Below are 26,108 nucleotides of genomic sequence, written 5' to 3'. Positions count from 1 at the left end.
CGGCCGCCCTCCCCCGCGATCGGTGGCAACCGGCGCCAGGCCCGGCGCTCTCGGCGCTAGATTGGTGCTGCCTGGGCCGCGCGCAGCACGCCAGACTCGCGCCCGCTGGCTCCCGCGCCGCGCCCTCCTGGCACCCCCTCCCCCCCACCGCTCCGCGCGGTTGTATGTGCTGGGCCCCGGCTGGCGTCGCCCCGCCCCTCCGCGGGTTGTCCACGCCCCCAGCCCTCACAGGCCACGCCCCCTTTGCGCTCGCGCCGCTCTCGCGCTCCTGCCCCCTCCCCCCTCTTCCCCCCCCCCCCGCTCTCTCCCTGTCAGTGCGGTGGCTGCGCCGGGAAACATGGCGTCGGAGGGGATGATTTTAACGAACCACGACCACCAAATCCGCGTCGGGGTTCTCACAGGTAACGGGCCGCGGCCGGCGACGGCGCGGGGGAGGAGAGAAGGGAGGCGGCGGGTCGGTGCGCGCCCTCAGGCCACCCGGCGGGTTGCCCCGGCGGCCGTCTCCTGTGGCGCCGCCGCCGCTGCGCAGGGAGCCGCCGCTCCGCCGTGCCTGCGGGAGCCGAGGCCTCGGCCCGGGCCCGGGCCCGGGGACGGGGAGGTGGGGGTGGCGGCGTTCCGACCGCCGGCGCCGCGGCGGGGAGCGTGTGCGGGAGGCCGGGCGGCGCTGGGCGCCGCTGCCGCAGGCGGGCGAGGGAGTGAGAGGGCTCGCTGGGCGCCGCAGCCCGGGGGACCGGCTCGGGAGTAACCCGCCTGGAGGGGACGGAGCGCGGGGGTGGGCGTCTGCCGAAGGGGACAGGGGGATCGAGAGGCGGCCGGGCTTCCTCCAAACGCGGTGGAGCCGTGCGGGCGAAGGCGTTTGAGAAGGAAGGGAGCCTGCGGCCGGCGCAGGCTGCGGACCGGCGGGAGCCGGGCCTGCCTTCCCCGGGCGGCGGCGGCAGCGGGAGGCGGCCTGAGCTCCCTGCCCCCGGGGATGCCTTTGAGCGTGGCACGGCAGACACCTTTAGGATGACTCCTTCCCCTCCCCCTCCCCGGCCGTTACTTTCGGGGGGGGGTGGGTGGGGGGGATGCGTGTGCCTGTGTGCTTTCTGCGGGGAGGGGGAGGAGGGCACGTATGATGGTACTGCTGGTAGGGCATGGAGCATCCTTCAGTGAGCCCCTGGCCCATGACATGCGACGGCTGCACAGGATGGTTCCCAGAGCCGTAGCCGGTAGGTGTGTTGTGGGCTTCAGGGTTTCTTCAGCTTTTGGGGGAGCCTTTGCGGTTATCCCGGTGTACCGTGGAGCTCGTCACTCCGGTGGGAGTGCGGTACGCCCAGAAATGGAGCCCCGAGGGGTTCGACTGTATACGAGCGTAAATAGCATTTCTGGTGAAGGAAGGGCGAGAGATCTTAGTGAAATTTTTGTGCGTCAAGCTCAGTAGCTGTTACCGGGAGCCTGTGGAGACATGACTGTTCACGGAAAGCAGCGTTATGAGCACGTTTAGGAATCAGAAGACGTTCGGAGTGAAAGGGGGTGCGTTCATTGGAGAGGAGGCCTGGAGTTAACCCGAAAGTTATTTATTAAACCCAGCGATGTTTAACCCGAACGCTCCCGTCTCACGCCTCCTACGGAAACGGGTCCCTGCCCGCGGGCGGCGGGGGGGGGAGCCCGGGAGCTCCCGGCGGGGGGAGCCCTGGGCGGGGGGAGGGGAGCCCCCGGCGGGGGGGCGGAGCCCGACGGGGGGAGTCCCGGCGGGGTGTCGGGAGCCCCGTGGCGGCCTGCGCTGTCCCCCGACCGGGTGCTGAACCCCCGCCGCCGGGGCCGGGTTACCACTGGCGTCCAGCCCTTCCGGAGAAGCGTTGGGCTGCAAGGTTGTTTTGATGGCAAACCCCGAGAAAAGCACGGTGTAATAGAAGTAGAAATCCTTAGCCTTGCTTTCAAATTTCAGGCATCTATATCCTCAATAAGGACAGAGCAGTTTTGACCAGATGCAGAAGTCAAATTGGGGGAGTTTGTACCTTTTGTAACTGAAAGCTAGGATGTGCATGCAATTACATGTTATTGTAAAAGTTAAAGTGAGAAGGAGGTGTCTGCTAACAGAATACTCTTTGCATATTTTGTGCAACTTTACGCTGTGGAACTTGGATTATTATTTTCTGTAGATTGGTGAGTTGTAATAACTTTCACCTATAAATGTTCCCAGAATACAGTAATAGATACATATGGTGTTACAGTCATTTAAATAATGATTAAGTCCCACAATAGATTCAGATAATCTTTCAAAATACATATGTTTTTATTTCATGCTATAAATCCTGTTTGAGCACTATTAAATTCTTTTAACTTTGTTTCATAATTTGCAATTCAATTGTTTCTGCTCTTTCAGTTGTGGAAACAGCAGATTTAAAAACTCACTCTGCTGAATTTTTCTTCTAGAAATGAACTAATAATTGCTTCTTGGCTGGTGTATGAAGGAATCTGTAGCAATGGAAAGGTTAGGTATGAGCACTACTTTTTGGTTTAATCATTTAGAATAGCTCAGTGACCAGAAATTAGATAATTAACATAACATGACTTCTTTAGCTTTTCTAATTAAGATCATAGCCATATGTTTGTTTTGTTAACAGTTTATACTTGCGGGCTTATCAGCACAGGCATATAGATTTATGTTCCTATTAGACCTGGTATACTCAGTTTAGAAAGTACCATTATTGCACCTTATGGTAGTATTCAGATGGAATTTAAATTTACTTAAGAGTAACTCCCTTGAGTTAATTTGCAATGAAGTTATATGTTTAGTTTTAAATGAGGACATAAAAAAAATGTTTGGGCATCTTGTTAGTCTTCTCTGTTGTTGAGGCTGATGCACATGGCTCCAGAGTATATTAATACAGAGTGAATAATGTTTGTTGTGTAGCTTAGTTCTATTGCATTCAATTTTGGTTTAAGTAAGTTATTGTATTTAGTTTTGCTTAGTAGACCTTTGTGTTTGTGTGTGCATTGCTAGTTGCTTGTCTAGAAACAAACATATATTTCTTCACTTGTGATAAATTAAGACAGGTACAATGGATTAGAGAAATAGAAAGTTTGCTTATTGTTTAGACAAAGTAACTTATTGTGTTCAAATGCAAAATTATGCAGAAAGCAGCACTTTGTTTTTTAAAAAAAAATACATGTTAACTTCTCTTATATCCAAACTGTCAAGGTCTTTTAGTTAAGAGGCAATGAGAAGAATGGAGTCCATAATTAGGACACTTTCTCAATGTTAAGGAACTGTCTTCCTGAAGTCTGGAAACATACTTTCATGTATACAGCTTCTGCTGACTTGCAGATGCTGTTCATGTTTATTTTTGAGTCTCTATACAGAAAGTGTAGACTTAAGCTTATTTACTGGAACATGAGGAAATATAAACAACCATGGATTACAAAACTGTGAAGCTTGTTGTAAATTAGAGGGTTATATTTTATGTAAATAGGAAGTCTTGCTAGTTTGTGGATAGAAAATTTAGTTCTAATCTCCGTGCGTTACCATTTCAAGACATTTTGCAACATGCAAAAAGAATGCAACCATGTCATATTCATCCCCAGTGTTTAATGAAGTATTCAGATTAAAGATACTGCTCACTTAAGTTCCAAACCTAGGTTTTCTCTCTTCTAAAATTGATAACATAGTGCAGGCACATGAAATAATAATAGAGCTTCAGTCTTATGTTGTCATGAGGTTACCCTTATGCTAAAATACAATACATTTTAAAAATGGACTGTGATGCTAACTGTCAGATTGGGGTATTTTTGTGATGGAGAATGAGATAGCAGAGTTGGGCTAACAATGGCCAAAGCTGTGTCATTTAAGTGTTCCGGATATCTTCTTTAAAAAGGAAACATACATAGAGAAGAAGAAATGTAGGGTAGGTTAAAAAAAAAAAGAGGAAAATTTCTACATTTATGGTAAAGGTTGGATTATATGCATGCTCTATCTGCAGTGTTATGCACCAATACTTCCTTAGTGAAATACAAATTTTGATATGGAATTATTTTGTTTGCCCCTTGCAAGCCTTTCATGTTTGGGATATCTCTAACAGAATCGTTGTAACTGGTTGTCAGGATTGGTGTCACACACATTGGTGTCAGGATGTTGAACCCGGATTAGTCAGTTCAGAGTTTTGCAATGCTGAAGTTGGCTAGAAAAGGGACAAAAATGTGTGCGGTGCTCAGAGTTGAATCAATATTAGGTTATCCTTCACTGGTGGTGACGCTGGTAAAAGTTACATAATCTGTGACCTTTCTTGTTTTGTGAGGGACTAAGCAGACCCTTCACTAGAACCACCCAGAGAGATCTAAATGATGTTGCCATCTCCACTAGCCTGGTGGAAAAAAGACAGTCTGTTTCTCTCTGGTTGCCCTTTTATTTTGTCCTTTTTCCTCTCCATCACCGTTTTCTACTTATTTACCTCCCCCCTCCCCTTTTTTTTTTCTGTCCAGTAAGCACCTAGTGTAGATGTTCAAAACTTCATGTTTTGTTACATCTTCTTTTCAGAATATTAGTGATAAAAAATTTGTCAAATTTGGGGTTGGCTTATAAAGCTTCATTCAGAGTTTGCTCTTGAGGTAGGTCTGTGAGAAGGAGTTACCACCAGACACAAACAGCATTTTCTGTCTTTGCCTCTCTTTTTGTATTGTTTCTTGCTTGTTTAAAAAAAAAATAATCTCGGACTAACTTTATTTTTTCAGGATAGTTTTATGGTATTTAGTATTGCTTAAGAAGTGGTGATACAGCTTTTCACCTTTATGAAACATTTTTACAATTAAGGGGAGTAAAGGATTTTGGCAAAATTCAACCCTTCACTAGTGTTTTCTTCTTCAGGTACTTTATTCTTCCTTTCTTCCTCTAAGTAAAGATTAAAACATTTTGAATGATAGTTGTTGCCATGGGCCTACGCAGTAAAGCAGACAAAGGTTTTTGAATGCGTAACCTCAGACCTTGTTTAGCATCTTAACACTGTAGTGTGAAAGATTACACTAACATCTTTGTAAATGTCTGAGACCATTTAGTTTGTTGAAATAGCACAGCACGTACACATTGTGTCTGAATTTGTCACTTTGAAGCAAGCATTCCTCTCAGATAGTGAGGGTGTTGTCTACTTGAGAACATAACCCAAACAAACCTGGGCAGATCTGAAGCCCACTGGTGTAAAAGTTTTGTAAATATTACCTTTGAGAAATGTGATGAAATACTTAGGATGTTGCTATTTGTTGGTCAGACTGTTTTAGAAATATATATGCTGTCGGCTTTCCAACTAAAAATTCATATGCCTTTCTCCTACTTTATGAGGAACCTTCTCACAAGTTTCCTCTAAGATCTTTTCTCAATGGTGGTACTAGTCACGCTTTTGACATGCATTGTAAGTTACGGTAAACTTTCTTACAGAGGTGTGGGTGAGAGGGTAAGGACTGGCATTAAGTTTGCTAGGACTTACTGTCACATTGCCCTAATTGTCTAAATTGAAGTTGGTTATCTTTTTGCTTGTGATCTGCCTTTCTCTCAGAAACTACATCTTGTTGGGCACTCATCTTCAAAACATAGATTCAAGTCAGTAGCTTTTCCTAGGAGCATTAGTTTTCTTCCAAATGCTTAGTTCAGTGAATGAATTCTAGAAGTAGAGAAATGTTATACTTCCATGAAGAGTAAAACATTCTAGACTCTGAGCAACATTGATTTTCATCTTTCCCAACTGTAAGACTGTCGTAATGTTGAGTTTATCCATAGAATTTAGGAGATCTCACTCTTTGTCATTTGTAGCCATCAGTCTTCACAAAAGCATTTCTTTCTGATTTTTGATATGGCTATGATGATAAGCTTTTATATCTAGTGAGTGATCTGTACAATTGTCCAGTTTCCTTTTTATAGTTTAACAGTGCTGAAAAGGAGCCTGTAACTTTTATAGTTAAAGAGGAAGAAAGTCCTGGATTTTTCCCCATCCCTGTTTTTTAATGTGCAATGTGGAACAGAAATTGGTGACTGGAGTCTCACTGATAAAGCAGACTTTTACTTACAGTTTAATTTGCTTGCTATGATACCGTTTCTTTTGAATTGAAAAAAGTAGAAACACTGAAGTTAAAAAGCACATAAAGCAAGAGATTATTTCCCAACTATACATGGATGTTTTAATTAATACCTACTTATGTAAGAAATGGCCATTTATTTGGAGATCTATGTGTTTTTATAGAGCAGGAGTGAGAAATCTTGTATAATCAGTGTTTCTTGATTTGGAGTTTACTTACCCAAATACAGTTGAAGGACTTCCATTTTCACCCATGCTCCATGTCTGAGCTCATATGCAGCAGTACAGAGCTTATCTGTTACATTATGCTTTCATTTACTTTTCTAGGTTTATACTTGTCCCCTTTTTCAGTATTGTGGGAAAATGTTCTGTGCTGCTTACCTTAAAAATTAGCCATCGTGGATTTCTTGAGAAGTGGCTTAGTTCTGGGATAGCCTTTAGTTGGTTTGCTGGGTTGTTAACTGGACAATAACAAAATATATCATCATCAGTCCATGCTTTGGAGAGTGTAGCATGCAAAAGCCTGATACGCGCACACAGAATTTCTCACCTCTAATGTTGGTTTAACCATATCTCTCTGTCTGTTTGCTTGTTTGTTTTCTTCAAGTAAGAGAGTAAGGCATCTTTGTTGAGAGGTACTTTTATATCACATTAGGATTTCACGCATAGCTTTTCTGAAAATGTCTGTCTTGAAATTTATCACACTTTAAAAGCAAAGAAGTTTGCTGTGCAGTGCCTTTTTGAAGTGAAAGTTAAGATCTTAACATTTCTTTTTCACTTGTTCAAGCTAAAAAAGCTTATTTTGAATATGTGGGAAAATATTTTTTTTTTTATGCTAATGGTTGAACCAGTTTTGCTGATAAGGTTTGAATTTTTTTTTTGTGAAGATAAGTATAGTTTTTGTTGTCTGCAATTCATGAGATTGATATTATGCAACAGGAGGACATGATAACTAAAAATGAGATAAAATTTTAGCTCTTGTTAGAATATTTATAAGCTCTTGAATTGTGTATTAAATAAAATAAATAATTTACACTCTGTTCCTATGCGTAGATGTAGTATGCAACTGTTCTTGTATTGAAATAGTCTTATATTAGTAGTCTTACGTATGACAGAATTCTTCTTGAAAGTTTAGCAGAATGCCTGAAAAAGCTGTCCTTGGAGAACAGGAGGGTAATAAACAACCATATGGGAAATGAGCAGGTAGCAGCCTTTTTTATGTGGCATGTTTTTAATTAATAAAAAAGTACCGTAGCCTTTTAGGGTGTTTTGTTTTGTTTTTTTTTTTTTTAATCACAAAACAATTGAGAAAAGTAGAGGAAATTGAGAAAGTTGAAGTTTACAAGGAACAGTAATTGCATAAAAAAAACTGCTTGGGAAAAATGGGCTTAATTAGGCAGTTCTCTTACTTGCAAAATGAGATTTTTTTAAGATGTTTGTATGTGAAATTTTCTTTATTTGTTTTGTTTTCATACTAATCTACTGAGGTCTATTTTATGCCTAGCTTAGTTGTCAAGTAGAAAAGAATTAGCATAACCCCTCAAGAATAATCTTCTTCTATGTACTTTTTGCAAAATCCTGCAAAACAGGACTTTATCCTACTGTTACAAGGTGGGTGAATGATATTAATGGTATTTTGTAAGGAATAAAATGCGTTGTCTGTTCCTTGTACTATGAGATAAATAGCAGAACTTCCACTGGCCGACTTCAGTGATTTAGCGAATAGTTATGTATTACAAAACCTATTTTTGAGCCATAAAGAGTTTTTTGATGTAGACCAAAACCTGAGAGAATTGACTCAATGTTAATTTAGCTCCATATGCAAGTAAGTTGCCTAGAACAGTAATCTTTAATAATTTTATACTTAACATGACATTTCATTTTGTATTCAACATATAAATTATATTAGTAGACCAATATAGTAATATAATAAGTATTGCATATGTATTTAGGACCGCAACTGTAGAAATACATGTTTCTCAGATATACTTTTTCCTTTTCTAATTAAATTATATCACTTATATAGTAAAGTGAGGAAGCAGAAAGCATGTGGGCTTTGAACAATAATATTGTTTGGGCTTTTGAGTACTCACTGTGTGGTTATGAAATTCATGGAGTTTTTCATTGTACTGTATGTTGTAGGGAATTTAAAATCTACGTGGAATATTTTTCTTTTGAAAAATCTTTCTTTTATTTACTTTGTTGGTTTTCCTCTATATCATATGTGGCTTTTGAGACCTAAAAGTGGGAACCAGAAATTTAAGTATATGGTGTGTTTTTCTTTGGTTGTTTTTTTTTTTTTTTTTTTTTTCCTGGTGTTTTGTTTTTAGGGTTTTTGGTTTTTTTTTTTTTTTGGTTGGGTTTTTTTTTGGTAATGTGTGCTGTGGGGGATTTAAATTCATACTGAAATCTAGGAAATCTAGGAAGGGAGCTGTTATTCAGAATTTTTTTATGGGAATTTGTATGGATAAAGAACAATATCCATTCTTTAGGAATTAAAATGAACTGCAGTGAAGAATCCTGCAGTTCTGGCTAAGAAGTGGAAGGTTCCTAGGATCTCTGCAAATGACAGAATAGGCAGAGTTTGCTGTTAAAAAAGATAAGACCCCCTTTTCTCTTAGCAAGCTGCTTTAAATGGCCTGGGATAGGCAATTTAGGGAAGGATTGATAGCAAGGCCTGAGATAAAGTCTGTAAAGCCTTCATCCAGTAATTCTTGAAGAGACATTGAATGTGGAACTGGTTAGGAACTTGGCAAACCAAGACACTTCTACTCTGCTATTTCTTACCCCTTCCTGAAACAATTTTTGTGGGATTATGAAGACAGACCAGACTGTAAAAGAGAAGATATTGATGTCAGGCAGGTATGTATCCTTTTACCTAGGTACTTGTAAATCTTGTTTTAAGAAAGTTTGAGTGGCAGTGTATGTTTCTGGAAGAAGATTTCCATGAATTCAAATAGGTATTGGGTAGTTTCCCACTGACATGATTCTTTTATATGCTGTAGAGTAGGGGTATAGCAGTGTAGATGGTAAGATTAGATGGTAAGATTAAAATTGTTTCAGATTACGTACTCCCTGTCATAATCTTCATCTCAGAAAAAAATCGGGAGAAAGCGTCAAGATGCCTAAAAGTAAGTACATATCTATTGAGAAAACTGCCTGTTGTTTCCAGAAAAAGCAGAAAAAAGCAAAGATTAAAGGAAATAGGTACTTCTCATTTCCTCTTTTTTTTTAGCTTCATTTTCCTTTTTAGTTGTCTGAATACTCAAGGGGAGACATTAACTAAGCGTACAGCAATTCAAGGCTCCTCTAAATTGCTGGAAAAATAAGCTGTAAATAAGGCATACTGAGGAGAAATGTTGTGAAACGTGTCTTTAAAAGATAGTGCAGGGACAAAGTGTTTCTGTACATAATACTCAGAAAACTCCAGAGATGCTGGGAAAAAGTTGCAACAGGTGCTCATGTGTGTAACTCCCTCTGATTAAAACTTCAGCATTGCTGCTGTGCTCTGATTTAATACTTTTAAGAAAATTTTGAGAATATTTTAGAACAAATGGTATATAAGGTAAAGTTTTGGGGGAATGTTTTGTAATCTCTGGGTCTTTCTCCTACTGTCATTAAGATGTCCTGAAAGAATTCCTTCTTAGATAGTCATTCTAATCATGTTTCTTTGCCTTGATAGATGAATGACGTCTAACTCCCTAGCTACAGCTAAATCTAAATGAAAGTACTTCTAATTATTATAGAATATACTTGATGGTAGGCTTTTTTAATGATTACTTTAATCGAACAGATTGAAAAGTTGGGGGAGGGGGTGAGGAATTTCCTTCCCTCCCAGCTTCCCATTGCGAGGGATTCCAAACCATTCTGGACATACAGACATTTGTTCTGGTATTTATGTAGCAAAATAAATAAAAGAAGAAAGTAAAAGCTACATAGAATAAACTAGGAGACTTAAAAGGATGTTGAGATTTTTTGAGAGAAATCTTACAACTTTTTCAAGTAAATGTGACTACAGGATAATGCTGTATGGCATAATTCTTTTGACAGAACGCAAGGCACAGAACTTCAAGAAACTGGGAATGGTCATGTTGGTAAGATGTATATGGTTCAAGTTGAGTATATTTAAACTGCTCCAGAACCTAATGCTATTCTGACATCTGTTTTTTAGGAACACGCTCTGTTCCACAGTAGGGAGGTAAGCTGTAGAACCTTAAGGTCTAATCTTGCCGGTTAATTTCCAGCGGACTAAGAATTAAAACTATTACTAGTGTCTCCAGTGTGCAGGACCTTCTTATCTGAGTGAGACTCAGGCTTCTTTTCCAAGCATCAAAGATCAAAATGGAAACTCTAAAGTTCATGTTAAAAGCAACTGCTGAAAAAAGCAACTGCTGAAGAATCTCCTGTGATCGTTAAGCTTCAAGGATGCTCACCTGCCTGTTCCTATTTCTTTATTCCAAAGGGTATAGCTCTAGTTTATGCACAATGGTTTCAGTACATGACTTTTCTCTTTGGCTTGGCAGTTGATCAAAGAGAATTAGTGAAAATACTAGTTGTCACTTCACCATTGTTTTGTCAGAAAAGGATTCAAGTAGACTTTTTTGAGTTCTTTGATGAACAGAACATCTTTCTCGAAAAGGCATCTGAGGCAAATTTCTGTATAGCATTAAACTGGGACATCATGGATTATACTTAATATTAGAAAAATCTCTTAATTCCTTGATAGCGTGTCTTATATTTGGTTATTGTTATGTGTAAGATGCTGTGAGGGCTCATCAAATCGTAAGGGAGATTTTAGATGTGAAATAGTAATAATTTTCAGTATGTCTTGCCAGAATAGTAGCAGTTTATGGTACCCTCCCCAAGAATTTTAGCAAGTCTTTGTATTCACATTGTTCCTAGTATCCTTTTTCTGCACCGAACAGACACCTGCTAGAACTGTTCTACCTGTACTTCAGCCTCTAAAAAGTAAATTCAGCTGTGCATATGGAAAATATGCAGACAAAACCACTTTAAAATGAATGGTTGAGATCTCATTAGCATCTAGAAAGTATCTAATAATTAGGGCACATTCAAGAGCTTCGTTTGTGTTTAAGATATTGTGAAAACATCAGCCTGGAGCCATTTGAGGCAATAGCAAAATATATATTATAATTCATCCAAAGCATAAATTTAAACTTAAAACCCTAGATGCTGAGATTCCAACTAGCAGCCATTGCAGGAGAAAAAACAGGCAGATGCAGTAATTCTTTATATTTGGGTAATTAGGTGCTCTCTCAGTTCTGCAATGGTAAGTAGATAGGTTTTTTTTTTTTTTAAAAAGATCTTTCCTATTGTGTTGTACCTATATAAGTCTTCTGACTGTAATTCAGTAAGTTAACTTACCTTTTGTGATTTCATTCAATTTAAGTAAAGTCTACTTTAGGAAGTAGTACTCCCTAAGAGAAGCAGATTTGTGGAGCAAACAACATAGTACTGGGGGCTCCACATGCACGCTGTTCACAGTGTTTTGCTTCATGCTAGCTCAAAACCCATGGACTGAACTCTAAATAATGGTTGGAGTGCATTAGGTGCACTCTTGGAGTACCTTTTTTAGTTTTGTCCAAAATGAATTTAGCATTCGTGCTTTGGTCCTTCTCTGCAGTGTGAACCAAAGAATGGTGATTGGGAACCATCAGGAGACAGCTTGAAAGCACCACTCTTGAACCAAACTGAAACACTAATATAGACACACTATTCTCTATTTTTGCCTCCACAAGGTTGTGTGTACCTCCTATAATTCTTGTGTGTCTTCCGGTGGGTAACACTGAGGAGACTTTCCTGGTGGTGGAAAGTGTCTGGAAAGATACCGGCTCTTGGTCTTTTCCTGTGCATTTTGTGAGGGTGATGTGAGCGGGGGTGTATCCTTTGAATACTCTGGAGAAAGTACCTAAAGAGGTGTGAGAAATGCCTTTTGTTAACTACCCTTGAAATTACTCTTAAGGTAGCCTAAAGTAAAATTCAGTAGTAAGTAAAAGTATTTCAAATGTCCAAAATAAGCCACACAATTAAAAATTTTTGTAAAAGTTATAGATGAAGAAATGTCAGAAAAAGCATGTTTACACTAATACTTAGTTTGAACAGGCCCTCCCTCTACCTAGCTCACTTGTCTGTGAGGAAAATACAGGTAGCACTTTGTCAGGGATTTTATCTTCCTGCATTCACTACATTTCAAGCTGTGTTATTCAGAGATAATTTTCTTCGGGTGTACCATGCAGTCTGCTATAACTGGTCACTGCTTTAGAGCCCAACAGGACTCTGTCCAGATTTAATCTTATGCCCCGTGGAATTTTGGGCATGGTTCTGTCGTCACTGCTGCTTGTTCACTCCCATGCTGCGCTGTGCTGGCGTAACCTGTTGTGTGTCCATGCAGACAGGGAACCAAAACAGCTGAAACCTAACCTGCCAGAAAAAAGGGATCCTTTCCAGCTGAGTCAGCTGTGTGATGTGGTTCAGCACTGAGCTCTGCAGGCTTCTGCTCCAGTAGGTGAATGGTGAGCAAGGCTGGCAATTTTTCACCTCTACTGTCGAAGTTCTTAGATTCCGTTCTTTGTTTACTACTCTTCTATGCCTGCCATTTTTCACTCTGTGCAAAACAAATTTAACTGGCTAACTTAATTGAAAACTATTCTTCTTTTTGAGCGATTAGTTTTCTGCAGCCTGAATAAATTGAATCAACTCGGTGAGGGACCTCAGGAGTGACTGTGTGAGGGAGGGGCTGGATTGCACAGGTGGGATAGGTAAAGGTGGGAGGTGGGACTTCAGCTTTCTGACCACAGCTCAAACAGATGTAATCACGTGTTGGTTTTGTCCTATGCATTAATGCAGAAGATAGTCTTGGCACTCCTTTATCTAAGTGTTGTCTCCTTTCTTGCAAGTGTTGCTTTGTCAGGCTAGGTATTCTCTCACTGGTATTTGCTAGGTTGTCCTGATTGACAAGCAAAGACCCTGCCTTCACTGAATATCAAGCAGGAAAAAAGCATAGTGAAGGGAGGGAAGGATTTGCCCATTATAGAAAATTATTTTGAAGAGGGGGTAAGTCAAGATATATTTTCCCATTTTGTATATAAACTTTTTTGATTGATACGAGTAATAGCTAGGTGAGTATGAAGGCTATGCTACGCATTTGTGCTTAACAAAGGGCTGAACATTTGGTAACTTGGATACATTAGGAAACTAGAAGAGCTGAACATTTGACTTCTGCGGTGTTAAATTTGGGAAAAGGTGAGCACTATGTTATGCATTTACAGGCAGGTAGGGTCTCTTTTTATTAATGTGTTAATTTTTAATAGTCAAAACTTCTAACACTTAGTTTTTGTAACTTCTTCACTACAGTATGCCTGATAGAAGTAATTTGAAGACTATATATGTATTATTTATATATATATATAAACATTTATTATATATCAAATAATAATTAAATTTTTTATATATATATATATGACAAATTACCCATTTCTACCAGATCTCATTTGCCTTCTGATTGGGGGACCACTTTGGCACCATTCAATCTGTCATCATACTTAACACTCATCTAGTTTTTTCTAAGCACGTCTTTACCAGTCAGATTAGCTAATACGCTAACTTTGAGGATGCTAACCTGATATGTACTAAATGACAGTTGATATGCTATTGACTTATTTTTCTTTTGTTGAACACCTGTCTGTATGCCAGCTATTTAAAACATCTGCATGCAAGATCATTTTCTAATTTCACTTTTGTCCTGCATACCTTCTTCTTGCTGACCTGAACAGAATCATTACCTTTCTCTTGAGTGGACTGTTACCCATGTGATGGAGGTAACTGGAACAACCAATCACAGGCATCAGCTAGTTGGGTAAGTCAGGCTTTGGGACTCTTGGTATTTTCTTAAAAAGAGGGAGGGATTGGGATGACGAAGGAGGACAGATAGTTTAGTTATGTAATTGTGGTCAGTAGACCATTTGCATTTATTTAAGGCCTTATTTAATTGAAAATCAGAAGCCTGCTGGTCCATGCATTTGTCCGGTATTGTATGTTTCAATGGTCTCCGTGGCTACTAATTATGTATAGACCATGGTTTTGGCATCCAATGCAGTGCTTGGAGATAAAGGTAGCTAGCTGAACTGAGTTTTGCAAGTTGCAATGTGAGTAGCATCTCCAGTATTAAGATACATCTACAGTGGAAGTGTGTTTTTTAAAATAGCATAAAATACTGAAATGCTGTAGTCACTGAAAAAGCAATCCTAACACTAAACCCCACTGCTTCTAGAAGAAAAAGTTAAAGATTAATAATAAAAATGGAATTTTGTGGGAAGTGGGAGAAAAAGGAAGTATAGAGGAGACCGATAGCCACATTATATAAATCAAAAACATATCATAAAGTATAGCTTCTATCAAAGAATGTAGAGACTGAGGTTATACAAATGAGGCGTGAAGGCTGTTAATAGAAAGCAGACCAGCTAAACAGGGAAAAAGATTTGTGTGCTTAATGATTGTGCCTCTCTTATGTATCTTCAAGAGTCCCATTCACTAGAAAAGTTTAACACATTGCTTAACAGCAGCAAAATTAGGAAAAATTTTTATAAAAAAGAATAGAGAAATAAACCGAGTACACCAAATGCTTGTAATTCCAATAGTCTCTCCTTAAAAATACCTCACTGAGCCTTATTCAAAGTTGAAAAATATTGAATCTTTTAGCAATTCTTTATGATAAATTCTTCTTTTATTTCATTTTATTAATGGTGAAATTAATCCTACCCAGAGAAGTAATCCTGTCCATGAGCTCTCATTTATCCCTGCAAAATTGTTCACATATATGGGGTGAACGAAATGTGAACTGATCCAGATGACAGTATTTTGCCAAGCTAGTTTTCAATCAGTTTCTCTTGGTTTCCTATGAGTAAATGTTTGTGCCCACTCAGTAGAGAAGGAAAACGAGTTGCTGCCAGTAGAAAGAAGTTGGGATTTTTCCTTTTGGTAAAAATGCATGAGAAAAACTGGTCTTTGGCCAAGGCATTAGTGCCCCATGTTCCTAGGGAATATACTGTTGTCTGGCCCTCAAAATTTGTATAATTACTACAGTGCACTTTTATCAAACTTCAGTTGGAAAAATCAGAAGTTACACTCTTTAAAAGAGACGGAATGGATATGATCACATCTGGTAGCCTTGTGCATCACCCATTGTCCACTGATTGCAATTTGAGAGTCAGTGACCTGTGGCTACATATAGTGGCCCAAAACTCAATTGTCTTCCATTCACTTAATGATGCTCACAGAGGCATATGTTGGTTGTTTGTGGGATATTTCTCTTTCTCTTTGATACTAAATGATTGGCTTCCTGTTTTTTTGAAGTGATTGTGCTACTTCTAGTGATGTCTGGTTGATCTGTGAATTTGCCCCTACTTTAGTAATGTCTTGTCTTCTTTCAGGAGACATTAGATTCCGTTTATTGTAATTACTTTTCTTTCTTAACCTGTATAGAACTACTGGGTATTTGGTGAGGTTTCAGAATTTAATTATGGCTCCTATTACAACTAATATAAAAAAAGAAAAGTTCTGAAGAAAGGAGGAGGAAATTAAAAAACGTACTCCCAAGATTTTCAGTAGTTCCTCTCTCCCTTCACTTCCTCACCATTAAGCAAAATGCGCACTACTTTCTTAATGCTTGCAAGAGAATAAAGCATTAAAAAAACCCCTTAGCTCTTCTTTAAAAGCAATGGAAAATAAAGAAGTAAAGCCAACATATTCCTTTTCTGTCGTCTTCCTTCATCCCTGACTTTTCATCTTTGCATTTGGTTTAAATTGTGCTGGCTAAGTACTGGAAATGGCTTTTCGGTGCTTTTCTGCTATTTTTGTATTGAAAATACTTTTCAGTTACTGTTATTTCTGTCCTTTTGTAAGAGTTGTTCTTTGTGAATTGATAACGGCATACTTCCTTTGGGACTGACAGTAATATCTTTTTTGCCTGTAACATGACAAGTTATGCTTAAATCTTTCTTAGCAGTGTTCTTTACTTTACAGTTTTTTTTTTCTTCTTTAGGTGTATGTGCCTTGATACAGTTTGTTGATCAAATATATCATGTATCTTCTTCAGTTTATTTTTGGTGTTAGGTGAAAAAGCCAACCGCTTGAATGCAACTAGATTGAGAGTTTTCTTACTGAATTTGTACTAAATGTCAAGTGCTTATTTTCATGGAATTTTTTTATTTGGAACTGCTCTCCAGTTCCAAATACTCTCCAGTTGACGTCTCCTGGAATCTTAAGTTTTCTTTATCAGGTCAATATTCATAATTATTTATTTTAATTATTTATTTGTAAATCTGACAGATGACAAGGCTTCTCTTCCACTTTGCCTTGCATTCCTGAATGACTTCTTAGGCAACTTGATTAAATACTTTCATTTCCCCCATTCCCTCTTTCCCTTTTTAGCGTAGCTCTGAGAAGAATGTGTTTTCCATATATAACTGCATGTAAATGTTATCATTTTTGACCATGGTGTTAATGTTGTTTCTTTCAAGACTTCATTTTTTTTCCTGTGTTTCTTTCCTTTCACAGCCAGTGAACTTTCAAGTAGTTTGTTGTCCAGGAGGATGTATCTGGAGTATGTACTGCTTTAATGCAGTACAAAGGAAGTCATTGAAAGAAATCACTGAAGGTGATTGTGGTGGGTTGACCCTGTCCAGCAGCTAAGTCCGCACCCAGACGCTCGCTCATTGCCCCTACGCGGGATGAGGGAGAGAATCAGAAAGGCAAAAGTTTGAAAACTCATGGGTTGAGATAAAGACAGTTTAATAAGTGAAGCAAAGCTGTGTGTGCCTTACTGAGGTCAAGGTAGACAATATCCACTGCTCTCCCCCTACTAAGCCAGTCATTTCTCTTGTAGAAAGTAGATTTTGTTAGGCTGGACTCGGTGTTCTGCTGCATTTTTTTGTCTACCTGTGAGTGAGACAGGTAGAAAAGTCTAGTTTGCCTTTGTATGTGGTGTTCTGCCAAGCAAAAAGTACCTATAGGGAATTTGCTAGCTTGTTCCACTAATCTATCTGCTCCCTTTCTTCAGAAATACAGGCATTTTATAGATCAGTGCAAGGAAGCAATGTCCCACTCTTTGGCTTTACCATAAATAATGGTACGCAGCCTGTAGGACATCTATTCTCTGTTTACATTGTTGGCTAATTGTTTTCCTACAGTTGGTGAATAGCATTTGTACTTTACACGTGTTTAGCTTCTCATAACTGTTTAGGAGCCTTTGGAGATTTGTCTCCTTTTCTTGTCCCTTCAATGGAATCAGAAATTGAAATGCAGCTTCCATGCTTTCAAGGAGTTTCCTTTATAGGAAAAAAAAAAAGTAGTATACATTTTAACTGTGTTGCTTCCATTTAAGTCTATGTTAATACATCTGTAATGTTCCTCTGGGCTGTTACATAGCTATCTAATGTCAATTACTTTGCATTGATGATGCATCTTAAGATACAGACTGGGGTTTTAACCATGTTATGTGAATGTAATTGAAGAAAATCCTTTTATTGGGTGCCCAGATGAGATCATTTCAGTAGGGACATGCTTTAAAGACATTTAAAGCTAGCAGTGCTGCACAGCTTATCACTGTTCTGTGATTTATTCTATATTGGATGTAATTTCAGATATTGGATTGTAACTGATAGCATTGCTCGCTGTGTAAATCTGTATGAAGTTCTTTCTGCCAGCTTATGTTATTTTTTATTTATACGTTTTGCAGATTTCTTTTATGTAAGTACTTTGCAAATTCACAGGTAAAAAGGAAGTCTTGAAACTTATATGCCAGATAGGCTACATGCTAAAAAAAAAAAAACAAAAAAACAAAAAACCAACAAACCAAAACCAAAAAACAACACGCTTTTTAAAGTCTCTGAGGACAAGAACTGATGCTAAACTGATACGTGAGGTTCTTGAATAAACCTGGATTCATGTATTAGTTTGGATTCACTTTGTCAATTAGCTTTGGCTACTGCAGCCTGGCTTTTAAAATATGGCTTACTAGTAAAACACTTCTGTTGGTTATTTAGGAAACACTTATAGAATTATTATAATGTAGTATATAAGTTGGAGATTCCTAGAGGCCATAGTCAATTTGAGTATTAAATCAGATGTCATTTATTAAATATTTATATAGCAGTCCCTGCATCAAGGGGCTACAGGTCACTTTTAAAAACAAAATTTAGCAGTTGAGAGATGCTCCTAGAACACACATAATTTTTTTTTTTCACTTCAGGTTTTCTTTGTTGAAAGACAGTGAGTGTTGTTTTAGGATTTTTCTGTGCTTGAATATTATTTCTTACTAAGCCTTTTCACATTAAGTAACCAGGATCAAATGTCTTGAAAGCATGACGTGGACACAGCTTTGTCCTTGGTCTCATTTTCTTTTGTTCCTTGGTTTTTTTAACAGAATAGTATAGAATTTGTTATCTGAATAGCTAAAATTCTGTAGAAATAGTTTGTCTATTCTGTAGTGAACAAAAGTCTGTATCGATTCACCGGTCTATTCAAATTAGCTAATTCAGAGAAATACAATTCTGTATATTAGAAGTATCTAATGTATATTTTTGTTGTATACTTTTCTCTAACAGAGTCAAGAGGCTTTTGATTTTCTTCATAGTCTGTCGTGATCAATATCACCAAAGGTTTACCTTTCTGGATGAGGGCTGAAGTGCAGTCACTAAACTGAAGGACAGACTTGAAGTTAAAATAGTATTATAAGAGTAATAACTATATATTTCTTTAATAATTAAGGTTTGCAAACCTCTTAATTTACTGAGGCACTGCTAATCCACTGGAATTGACATACACGGAGTGATATATTTTTGCCTTCCTCTTACATCTGAGGTTTTACTTCTGACTGCATCCCTCCTTGCATCGGGGAATAAGAATTTGAGATGAGAAGTTGAAGATGCAAAGCACGATTAGTAGTTTTAACTTGATGTGGTATTTGAAAGCATATAACAGTTTCTAAAAGAATGAACAAATGCTTCACACTCTAACTTATCATATTGGTCCACCTATGTGCATGTTATCTTTCTTGTGTGTTTTAAGGGTCGATTGAAGATTTTTAGATATATTTTGGATGGAGGGAAAAAATAATACATGATCCAAAAGATGCAAGTTGCAAAAAAAGAAAAAAAGCAAAAAAGCTGCTGTTTACACAAGAAGATTAATGTTAGCATATTATGTGGTGATGGATGTTGGTGGCAGAGGAAGGGGTTGAGTCATTGTTTTAGAATTGTGAGGTGGATTTACTAGAGTTTGTGTGCTCTGGAGAGAAGAGAATACTCTGTTGATCCAGTGCTGCAAATACTCATTTGGGGTTATTGTGGTTGCTCCAGTGAATGCTGCATTAAAAGTAGAAGAAGCTTTAAGTATTCTTTAAAATGGAATGCATTGCCTTTATTCTCTCTGTGGAGTAGTGCTGTAAAAAGCTACATGCCTAGCCGTGCACTTCTGAAATTAAAAAAGCTTCATGGCTGAAGAGGTGCCCAAATTCGAAGAAGTCTTGTATTTCTGAAGAGATATAAATTGTCAATCAAACAAGTCTCTGTAACACTTCATAGACTAGATCCAAAAAGAGACATAGATGTGGTGATGCTACAATATCTTAAAATTAGCAGTTTGGACCATGCAGCGGGAGGGAAGAGAACAAACAGGGTTCAAATCTTTGCATTTTCGATGGTTGTTGCGTTTTCTTTTCTGTTAGAGGGCAAGTAACAAAACAGAAATAGTCCGTGGAGCAGGGACTAGAATCTAGGTCTTCTTTCCCAGTTGAGTGCCCCAGCTGTTAGGGTACAGTATGGTCCTTGTTGCTGATTTAGTTTCTTAAGTAAAGCACTCTTCTGGGAAATAAATGAGTGTGTTTGAATCCCCATAGGCTAGTAGGGAATTAAATCCAAGTTCCTTACCTCTGTGATACTTGCTGTAATCCAGTATGGATCTACAGGAAAAGTTGTGGGTTGGTAGTCCTAAGCCATTTGTAGACCCTTGTGCACTCTGCAGTGCTCTTACGCAGCATCCACCACCGTCCTTTCACAGGGTGCGTGTGTGCAGGTGTAACCTCTGTGTTACCTTGCCTATGAGCCTCTTAGCATATGTCTTGGTGGAGCTTTCATTTTCTCTAAAGTTTCCACCAGAAAAATTCAGTGTATCTCTATTTTTAGGGAAATCCCGTGGTGTTTGTTGGATTGCTTCGTATAGGACTTGAGTGCCTGAGTTTTACTTGTATGCAAAAATGCATTTATTACATGCTACCATGGATTCAGAAGCCATGCAGATGAGGAAACAATGTCAAGAATGTTTATGAAGTATTTGAATACTGTAACAGCAGGATCACTGTTTTTTGTTGACATTTAAATAAAAATGTCTTAGCACTCAGAAATTTCTGGGATCACCCAGCCTGAAAGCTTTATTGGTACAACTGAAGGGATAAATTTGCTGGACAATCAGGTTTTCCTTCCAGTTGTTTAAGTTAAATAATAACTTTTTTTTTTTTAAAGAAATGAAAAATAACTGCCTGTTTTACTTAGGAAGGTTTTACTTCCATGGTTTCTCTGATGTAATCTTGTTCATGTGTCTTCCCATATCAAAACTGATTTGTGTAGTATTCAAGAAGATTGTAACAAGCAGAGAAAAAAGTTTGGGGGAGCTCTCCCTAGCCTTCTTCCCCAAACCCTTATTTACATGCCATATGACTTAAAAAAGAATAAAGAAATAAAATATGAAGTCTGTTCTCCTCGCTTCAGTTTTTCACTTTACTTGATAAATAAATCCTAGGTGTAGTTTTCTGCATTTTTTAATTAGTTACATTTACTATTTTCACAATTATGATTTTGTATTTTAACTTTTTTGGTAGTGGCGCTTCTATGCAAAATTGAAATTGAAGTTACTAAAAGTGATTGGTTCCAACTTATTTTTTTTTTCTTCTTGAAAAAACAATGTGTTTGCTGTATTTCTTGTAATCTGATAAGGAAAAATGTCCTGACAAACACTAGAAGTGCTGATATGACCTTGGCCATATCTTAACTAGCAGGTGCCTATAGAATAAGACAGTACTGCATCATAATTTCCTGATGAGTTACAGCATCATGATGGCATGTGCTCCCACTCAGAATCTATTTTAAGAAATGACAGAAACACTTTCTTATAATTAATCTTGTGCTCAAAAATATTGGATCGGAGTGAAGAAAGTCTACAAAGTAATGACGTTCTGGTGATCAAAAGAGAACTAATGGAAAAGTAATTATTTAATCTGTATAGTAAAAACAGTAGCAGAAAAAACCCCAACATAATCTCTTTTTCTTATTTGTCTATACATCTGTCCATATAACAGATTTGTACAACAGAAGAAATACTAAAGACTTCGTCAAAGAAACACGTGGCCCACTTTGGTATGCAGAACTTTCAGAGACTTTTAAGCTGAACGCTGTAATGGCTGTTAGAAATTGCAGCGTGTGTTTTGGAAATTTATGATCAAAACTTCTGAATAGCAGAGCATCTGATCTCTTTGCTAAAGGTTCCTATTTTGATGCTGGCTTTAGTTTGTCAAGAAAATGTAGTTCATTTGAGGCACGATGATTGTAAGGGGCAAATCTTAAGATGAAAACTCTTCAGTATGCTGCAGATACTGACCTACTCTGGACAGCTCTGTATTGTCCCAGAATGTAAAGGGTCCTGAAAGTGTTTGAGGATACTCTGTACAATTAATGTTTGCTGACTTGACCTTAATGAGGTCAGTACAGCTTTTTCTAAACCTGTTAGTTCAGATTAACTGTATTTTAATGCAAGCTATGAAACACTCAGCTACATACACTGTAAATTGAGTGTAGAAAACCTTTTGTTACGGATTTCTGTTTCACTTAGAAAATAGGACAGCTGTGTGCTACCATAATACAGATTAGTGCTCATACAAGAAGAAAAACCTAGTACTAAACTAAATATTTTAAATCACGAACCATAACATTTTCTGGTAGACTAGAGTATTTTTACCTTCTTTCTGTGCTGCTTTCCTATGATTTTCCCATTCTCCAAATATAACTAATTCCAGTGTACTATTACCACATCACTGTTTCTTGAATGGCCTGTGGGAATAATCGGAATTTGGGAAATGGAGCACAGAGGTGATTGACTTCACCTAGCTTGCTTATTTTTACATTAACAAAGTGTAGGTAAGAAATCTTTAGGTCACTGCAGTCTTCTGTTATGAAATTAGGACACTGTATTTAATGAATGAGTGCAGCGAATACGTCTGTAGCTAGAACTGCATGATTAAATAACTTGCTATGATAAGTTTAAAAGCCTATTACCCCAAAGTATCAGTCTTCCAGCCTATGACATATGAAAAAAAAAAAAACCAACCGATTTTGAGAAACACAGAATCTTCTTAAATGAATTTGACCTGTAGAGCAGTGTTATGTTTTTAAGATTTTATTAACGGGGATCTGCTATGGGTAGCTGGAAGTTGATATACCAGTTTTACAAAGCATTCTGTTCTTACATGAAGATCACAAAATAATACGGTCATCCCTGTGTAAGTACTGGAATTCTACATTTTACAGAGAAGGAATATTTTTTGGCAAGGTCCTTCCTAGCAGCAGGCTTAGCATTTTAAGAATAATTCTAGTGTAGGTAGCATACTGATTCAAATCCAATCAAGGAATTCAAAATTACTTAGAAGATGCAGTTTCTTATGGGTCTCCAAATAGCACGGTGTTTCGATCATGTTTATTTTTTGTGAGCAGATAACCTACAGGATAATTCTTGGGTTTCTTTTGAAAGATGCATTCTACACAGAGTACTTGCTTCATAGGGGAAAAAAAAACAAAAAGAAAAAGCATGAAGAGAAACATTTCCTTCATGACTGACAAAGAATTTCATGTGAGCAGAACAAAAATGAAAGCATATTTCAGATACTAATTTTTGAAGAAATGCTGTGAGTGAAATAAGTTATTTTCCTTAATGTGCTAGATACTATTTTTTGTTCTGTTAAGCGGTTAATCCATTAAGGTTTACTTGAGGGGTGGAAATGTTGTTTTACTCTTCAACTTTGCTTGTTTCCTGAGTCTGTGTGTGGGGGTACGTTTCTGAAGCTCAGCTTCAGACAAATTTTAGGTCCCATCTCAAACTACAGTTCACAATGCTATCTGAACTATTGAATCCTTATGAGGTCAACTTGCTACCCTGTGCCTGTTGGATTGGTTGCCTGAAATGTGAGTGAACAGTAGCGTTTGCCCATCTGTGGCATCTCAGTCAAGCCACGCCCTGGTTACTCCACTTTATTTCAGAGTTTTTCATCTGTGTTTCTGAATTTGTTTTGTGATGCTTATGTTGCTGTCACTTTTTTGTAAATGTTTTCTACAGAAAATTATTTAATCTTTTTTTGAAGCTAGCTTGATTTAGGAGATGTAAGGTTAAATATTCTGGAGGTGAGTTTCAGTCAGTTAAAATGCGTGCTATTGTCATTAGAAATCACATAGTGCAATATTCCAGAACAGTTTCATTTTTAATTAAAGGCATTTATAATTTGTTTAGAAAAATGTTCTAGTAAGTTTTTTTTTTTTAAATTGCTCAGCTAATTCAGAAATGCTAACCAGCTGTGTTGTGGTTGCAGTATAGGCTACTTTGCTGATATGTCAGAAAAGAAGTATAAATCTGTATGAGTCTGTATGAGTTAACATATCTCTTAAGATTTTTATTTTTTTTTATGACATATTTTGCTTAACTTTTAGCTTTTGAGACTTGTAATACTGGAAATTCAGTCTTGATAATATAATTTATCAGCATTTTCTGTAGTCTGCTTGTTTTTTTTATGAAGTTTTTCTTACAATTAATAAAATGAATTAAAGTTCTCTCCTGTAAAGTAATAAATGAAGGATCTGTTCTCTTTGAAGAGAAAGTGGATTGATAAAAAGCAAATAACTGTGCCACAATTGCCTGGCTGGCATAGCTATACTTGCAAAACACCTAGTGGAGATACAGAGCATCCCAAAAGGAGGTTTCTACTTGCACTGAAAAGCCTCCTGAAATGACAGATAGGGACAAAATTTTGCCTTTTGTCTGTACCTGCTGCCAGGTTTTTCATGGGTTATGTATGGTTCTTTGAAGGGAAATTGTTCTCTGCTCCTCTTCCTTCCACTTGACATAATGCCTAAGTTTCCTGAACTTCAGATAGTCTTTAAACTTATTTAAAAAGAATGTTTGTTCTTAGAATGTATTTGAAACAGTGAGGAACAAACACTCACAATATAGAGGTGTTAGTATTTGCAGTTCTATATGACTTTTCTCCTTTTTATTCTTTTGGTATTAGGCCACAGTCTGACAAGGTCCTCTGTATAAATTCTGCATATTTAAAGAGAAGTTCTTATAGCACAAGATTTTGTGAGATTACGAAATTTTAAATTAAATTAGCAGTATCTTTTTTTAGGTTGGTTCAGCTCCTTAATGAGCCTATGTAAGGGGGTTGGGGTTTCTTTTGTTTCACTTATACAACTCCCAGACTTTGTTCATGTTATATACTGCAAAGGTAATTGACTGGCCTTGTGAGAATTTCTCATGCACTAATGTATATTGAATCCATTGTATTTTTGTTTGAAATATATATAACTGCATAATGGAAAAAAAAAATCAGTGTGTGTCTTTGTGTTTTTTTTTTTTTTTTCAGTAGATATCTTCTGGGTTTGGGCTCACTTGAGGGGTTAAAATGCAAATACTGGCTCATTAAGTTGTATGAAGAACATGAGTATCTTCTAGCATCATTTTTCGTACTAATAAAAATGGTGATAAGTCAGTGCTGTTAAACTTACAGTTTTTTAATGTGAAAGAGAATGTTGCCTTCTGACAAGTCTCACTTTTTTAATTCGAAAAGAATTTGAGCATGCATTTCGACTTACTGGTTCAGTTTCCACAAATAGGATAAATTTCCTATTTTCCAGCCTGCCATTTGTAAAGTGTATAATATAAGTAATCTTCTAATCGGGCGGTCCTGGCATGGCTTAATGTGCATGTGACACATTTTCTATTTCTCTTAGACTAGAAAAATAAAACTAATATCCAGGGGTAGGGAATACTTATTTTTGCCTGTCTTTGTGTTCAGTAGGAAAACATAATTATTGTACTGCCTCAGACTGTAATCCATATGGTGTAATATCATGCTGTAATAGGCATTAGAGTTAGTTACTTAGTATTTTTATTTTTCCTGTTCTTGCATGGCAGGTTAACTTCCTATTGAAACACAAACAAGACATCTATTTTGAGGAATTTTTTAGTCAAATGCAGTAGTTCTGCTATTTCCCTTAATTTGATATTTCTGCATAACCTTTAATTAGAAAATATCACATAAGTGATATTTGTAAAGAAACCTGAGTTCGTATTTCCATTTTTTTCTATAGAGTTTAACCTGGAAATTATTACAAAATCCTTCAGCATGCATATTACATGCAAGCCTCTACAAACAGGTTGTTTCTGTTATGTGTGGTATCACATTGAAAGTTTTTGTTCTGGTAAAGCGGCACAAATATTTATGGATTAGAGTCTTACATTAAGATTAGATGTTGCATTTATAGTTTGATATAATCTAACACTTTTATAGCCACCATTTCATTTGCTGGTGTTTCAAATGTATATACTTATGTATATATTTAAAAAAAAAATCTTGCTCTATGTCTACTTAGCAACATGTCTTCCCTGCTTCAGTTTGTGTTTCCTATAGCAAAGTGTTGCTTCTTGTTAGGACATCTTGTAAGCTGTATAAATTTTTTTAATAATTTACTTGTTGACAGTGCCCAGTAGAAAATGTTACAAAGTTACTGCCAGTTCACCTCCAGGGAAAGTATTCTTCTGGAGTACAGGAAATTGGTGTAGGGTGTAAGTGTGTGCATGCAATATTTGATATAGTTTTGCTCCCTTTATTCATCCTAATGACTTGCTCCTATCAGTCCTACTAAGATCTTGATCTCTGTGGCACATTCTGTCAATGAGTTTTTTGGAGCAGGACATTGAGTTGCAAGACACTATGCTGTCAAAAGATACGTG

The 26,108-nt window shown here is 37.9% G+C and overlaps 1 protein-coding gene across 41 annotated transcripts in view; it reads left to right on the top strand.

Annotated features, from left to right (window-relative positions):
* The first annotated feature begins 294 nt into the window (after positions 1-294).
* The window catches only part of GPHN (gephyrin), a 300,307-nt gene continuing 274,493 nt past the window's right edge, over positions 295-26,108 (top strand). For 16 of the 41 annotated variants that reach the window (XM_074584951.1, XM_074584946.1, XM_074584947.1 and 13 more), the window contains exon 1: positions 301-401. In XM_074584951.1, the coding sequence (XP_074441052.1) occupies positions 338-401 (64 nt within the window). In that variant the 5' untranslated portion in view covers positions 301-337. Of the gene's footprint in view, positions 402-1,117; positions 1,209-13,834; positions 13,918-26,108 lie in introns of those variants that run through there. The other 25 variants (XM_074584915.1, XM_074584919.1, XM_074584920.1 and 22 more) reach the window with 13 other exon arrangements.

Source organism: Larus michahellis, chromosome 4 (genome assembly GCF_964199755.1).
Source record: "Larus michahellis chromosome 4, bLarMic1.1, whole genome shotgun sequence".
In the NCBI taxonomy this organism is placed as follows: Eukaryota; Metazoa; Chordata; class Aves; order Charadriiformes; family Laridae; genus Larus; species Larus michahellis.
This window is presented reverse-complemented; position numbering and strand designations above follow the sequence as displayed.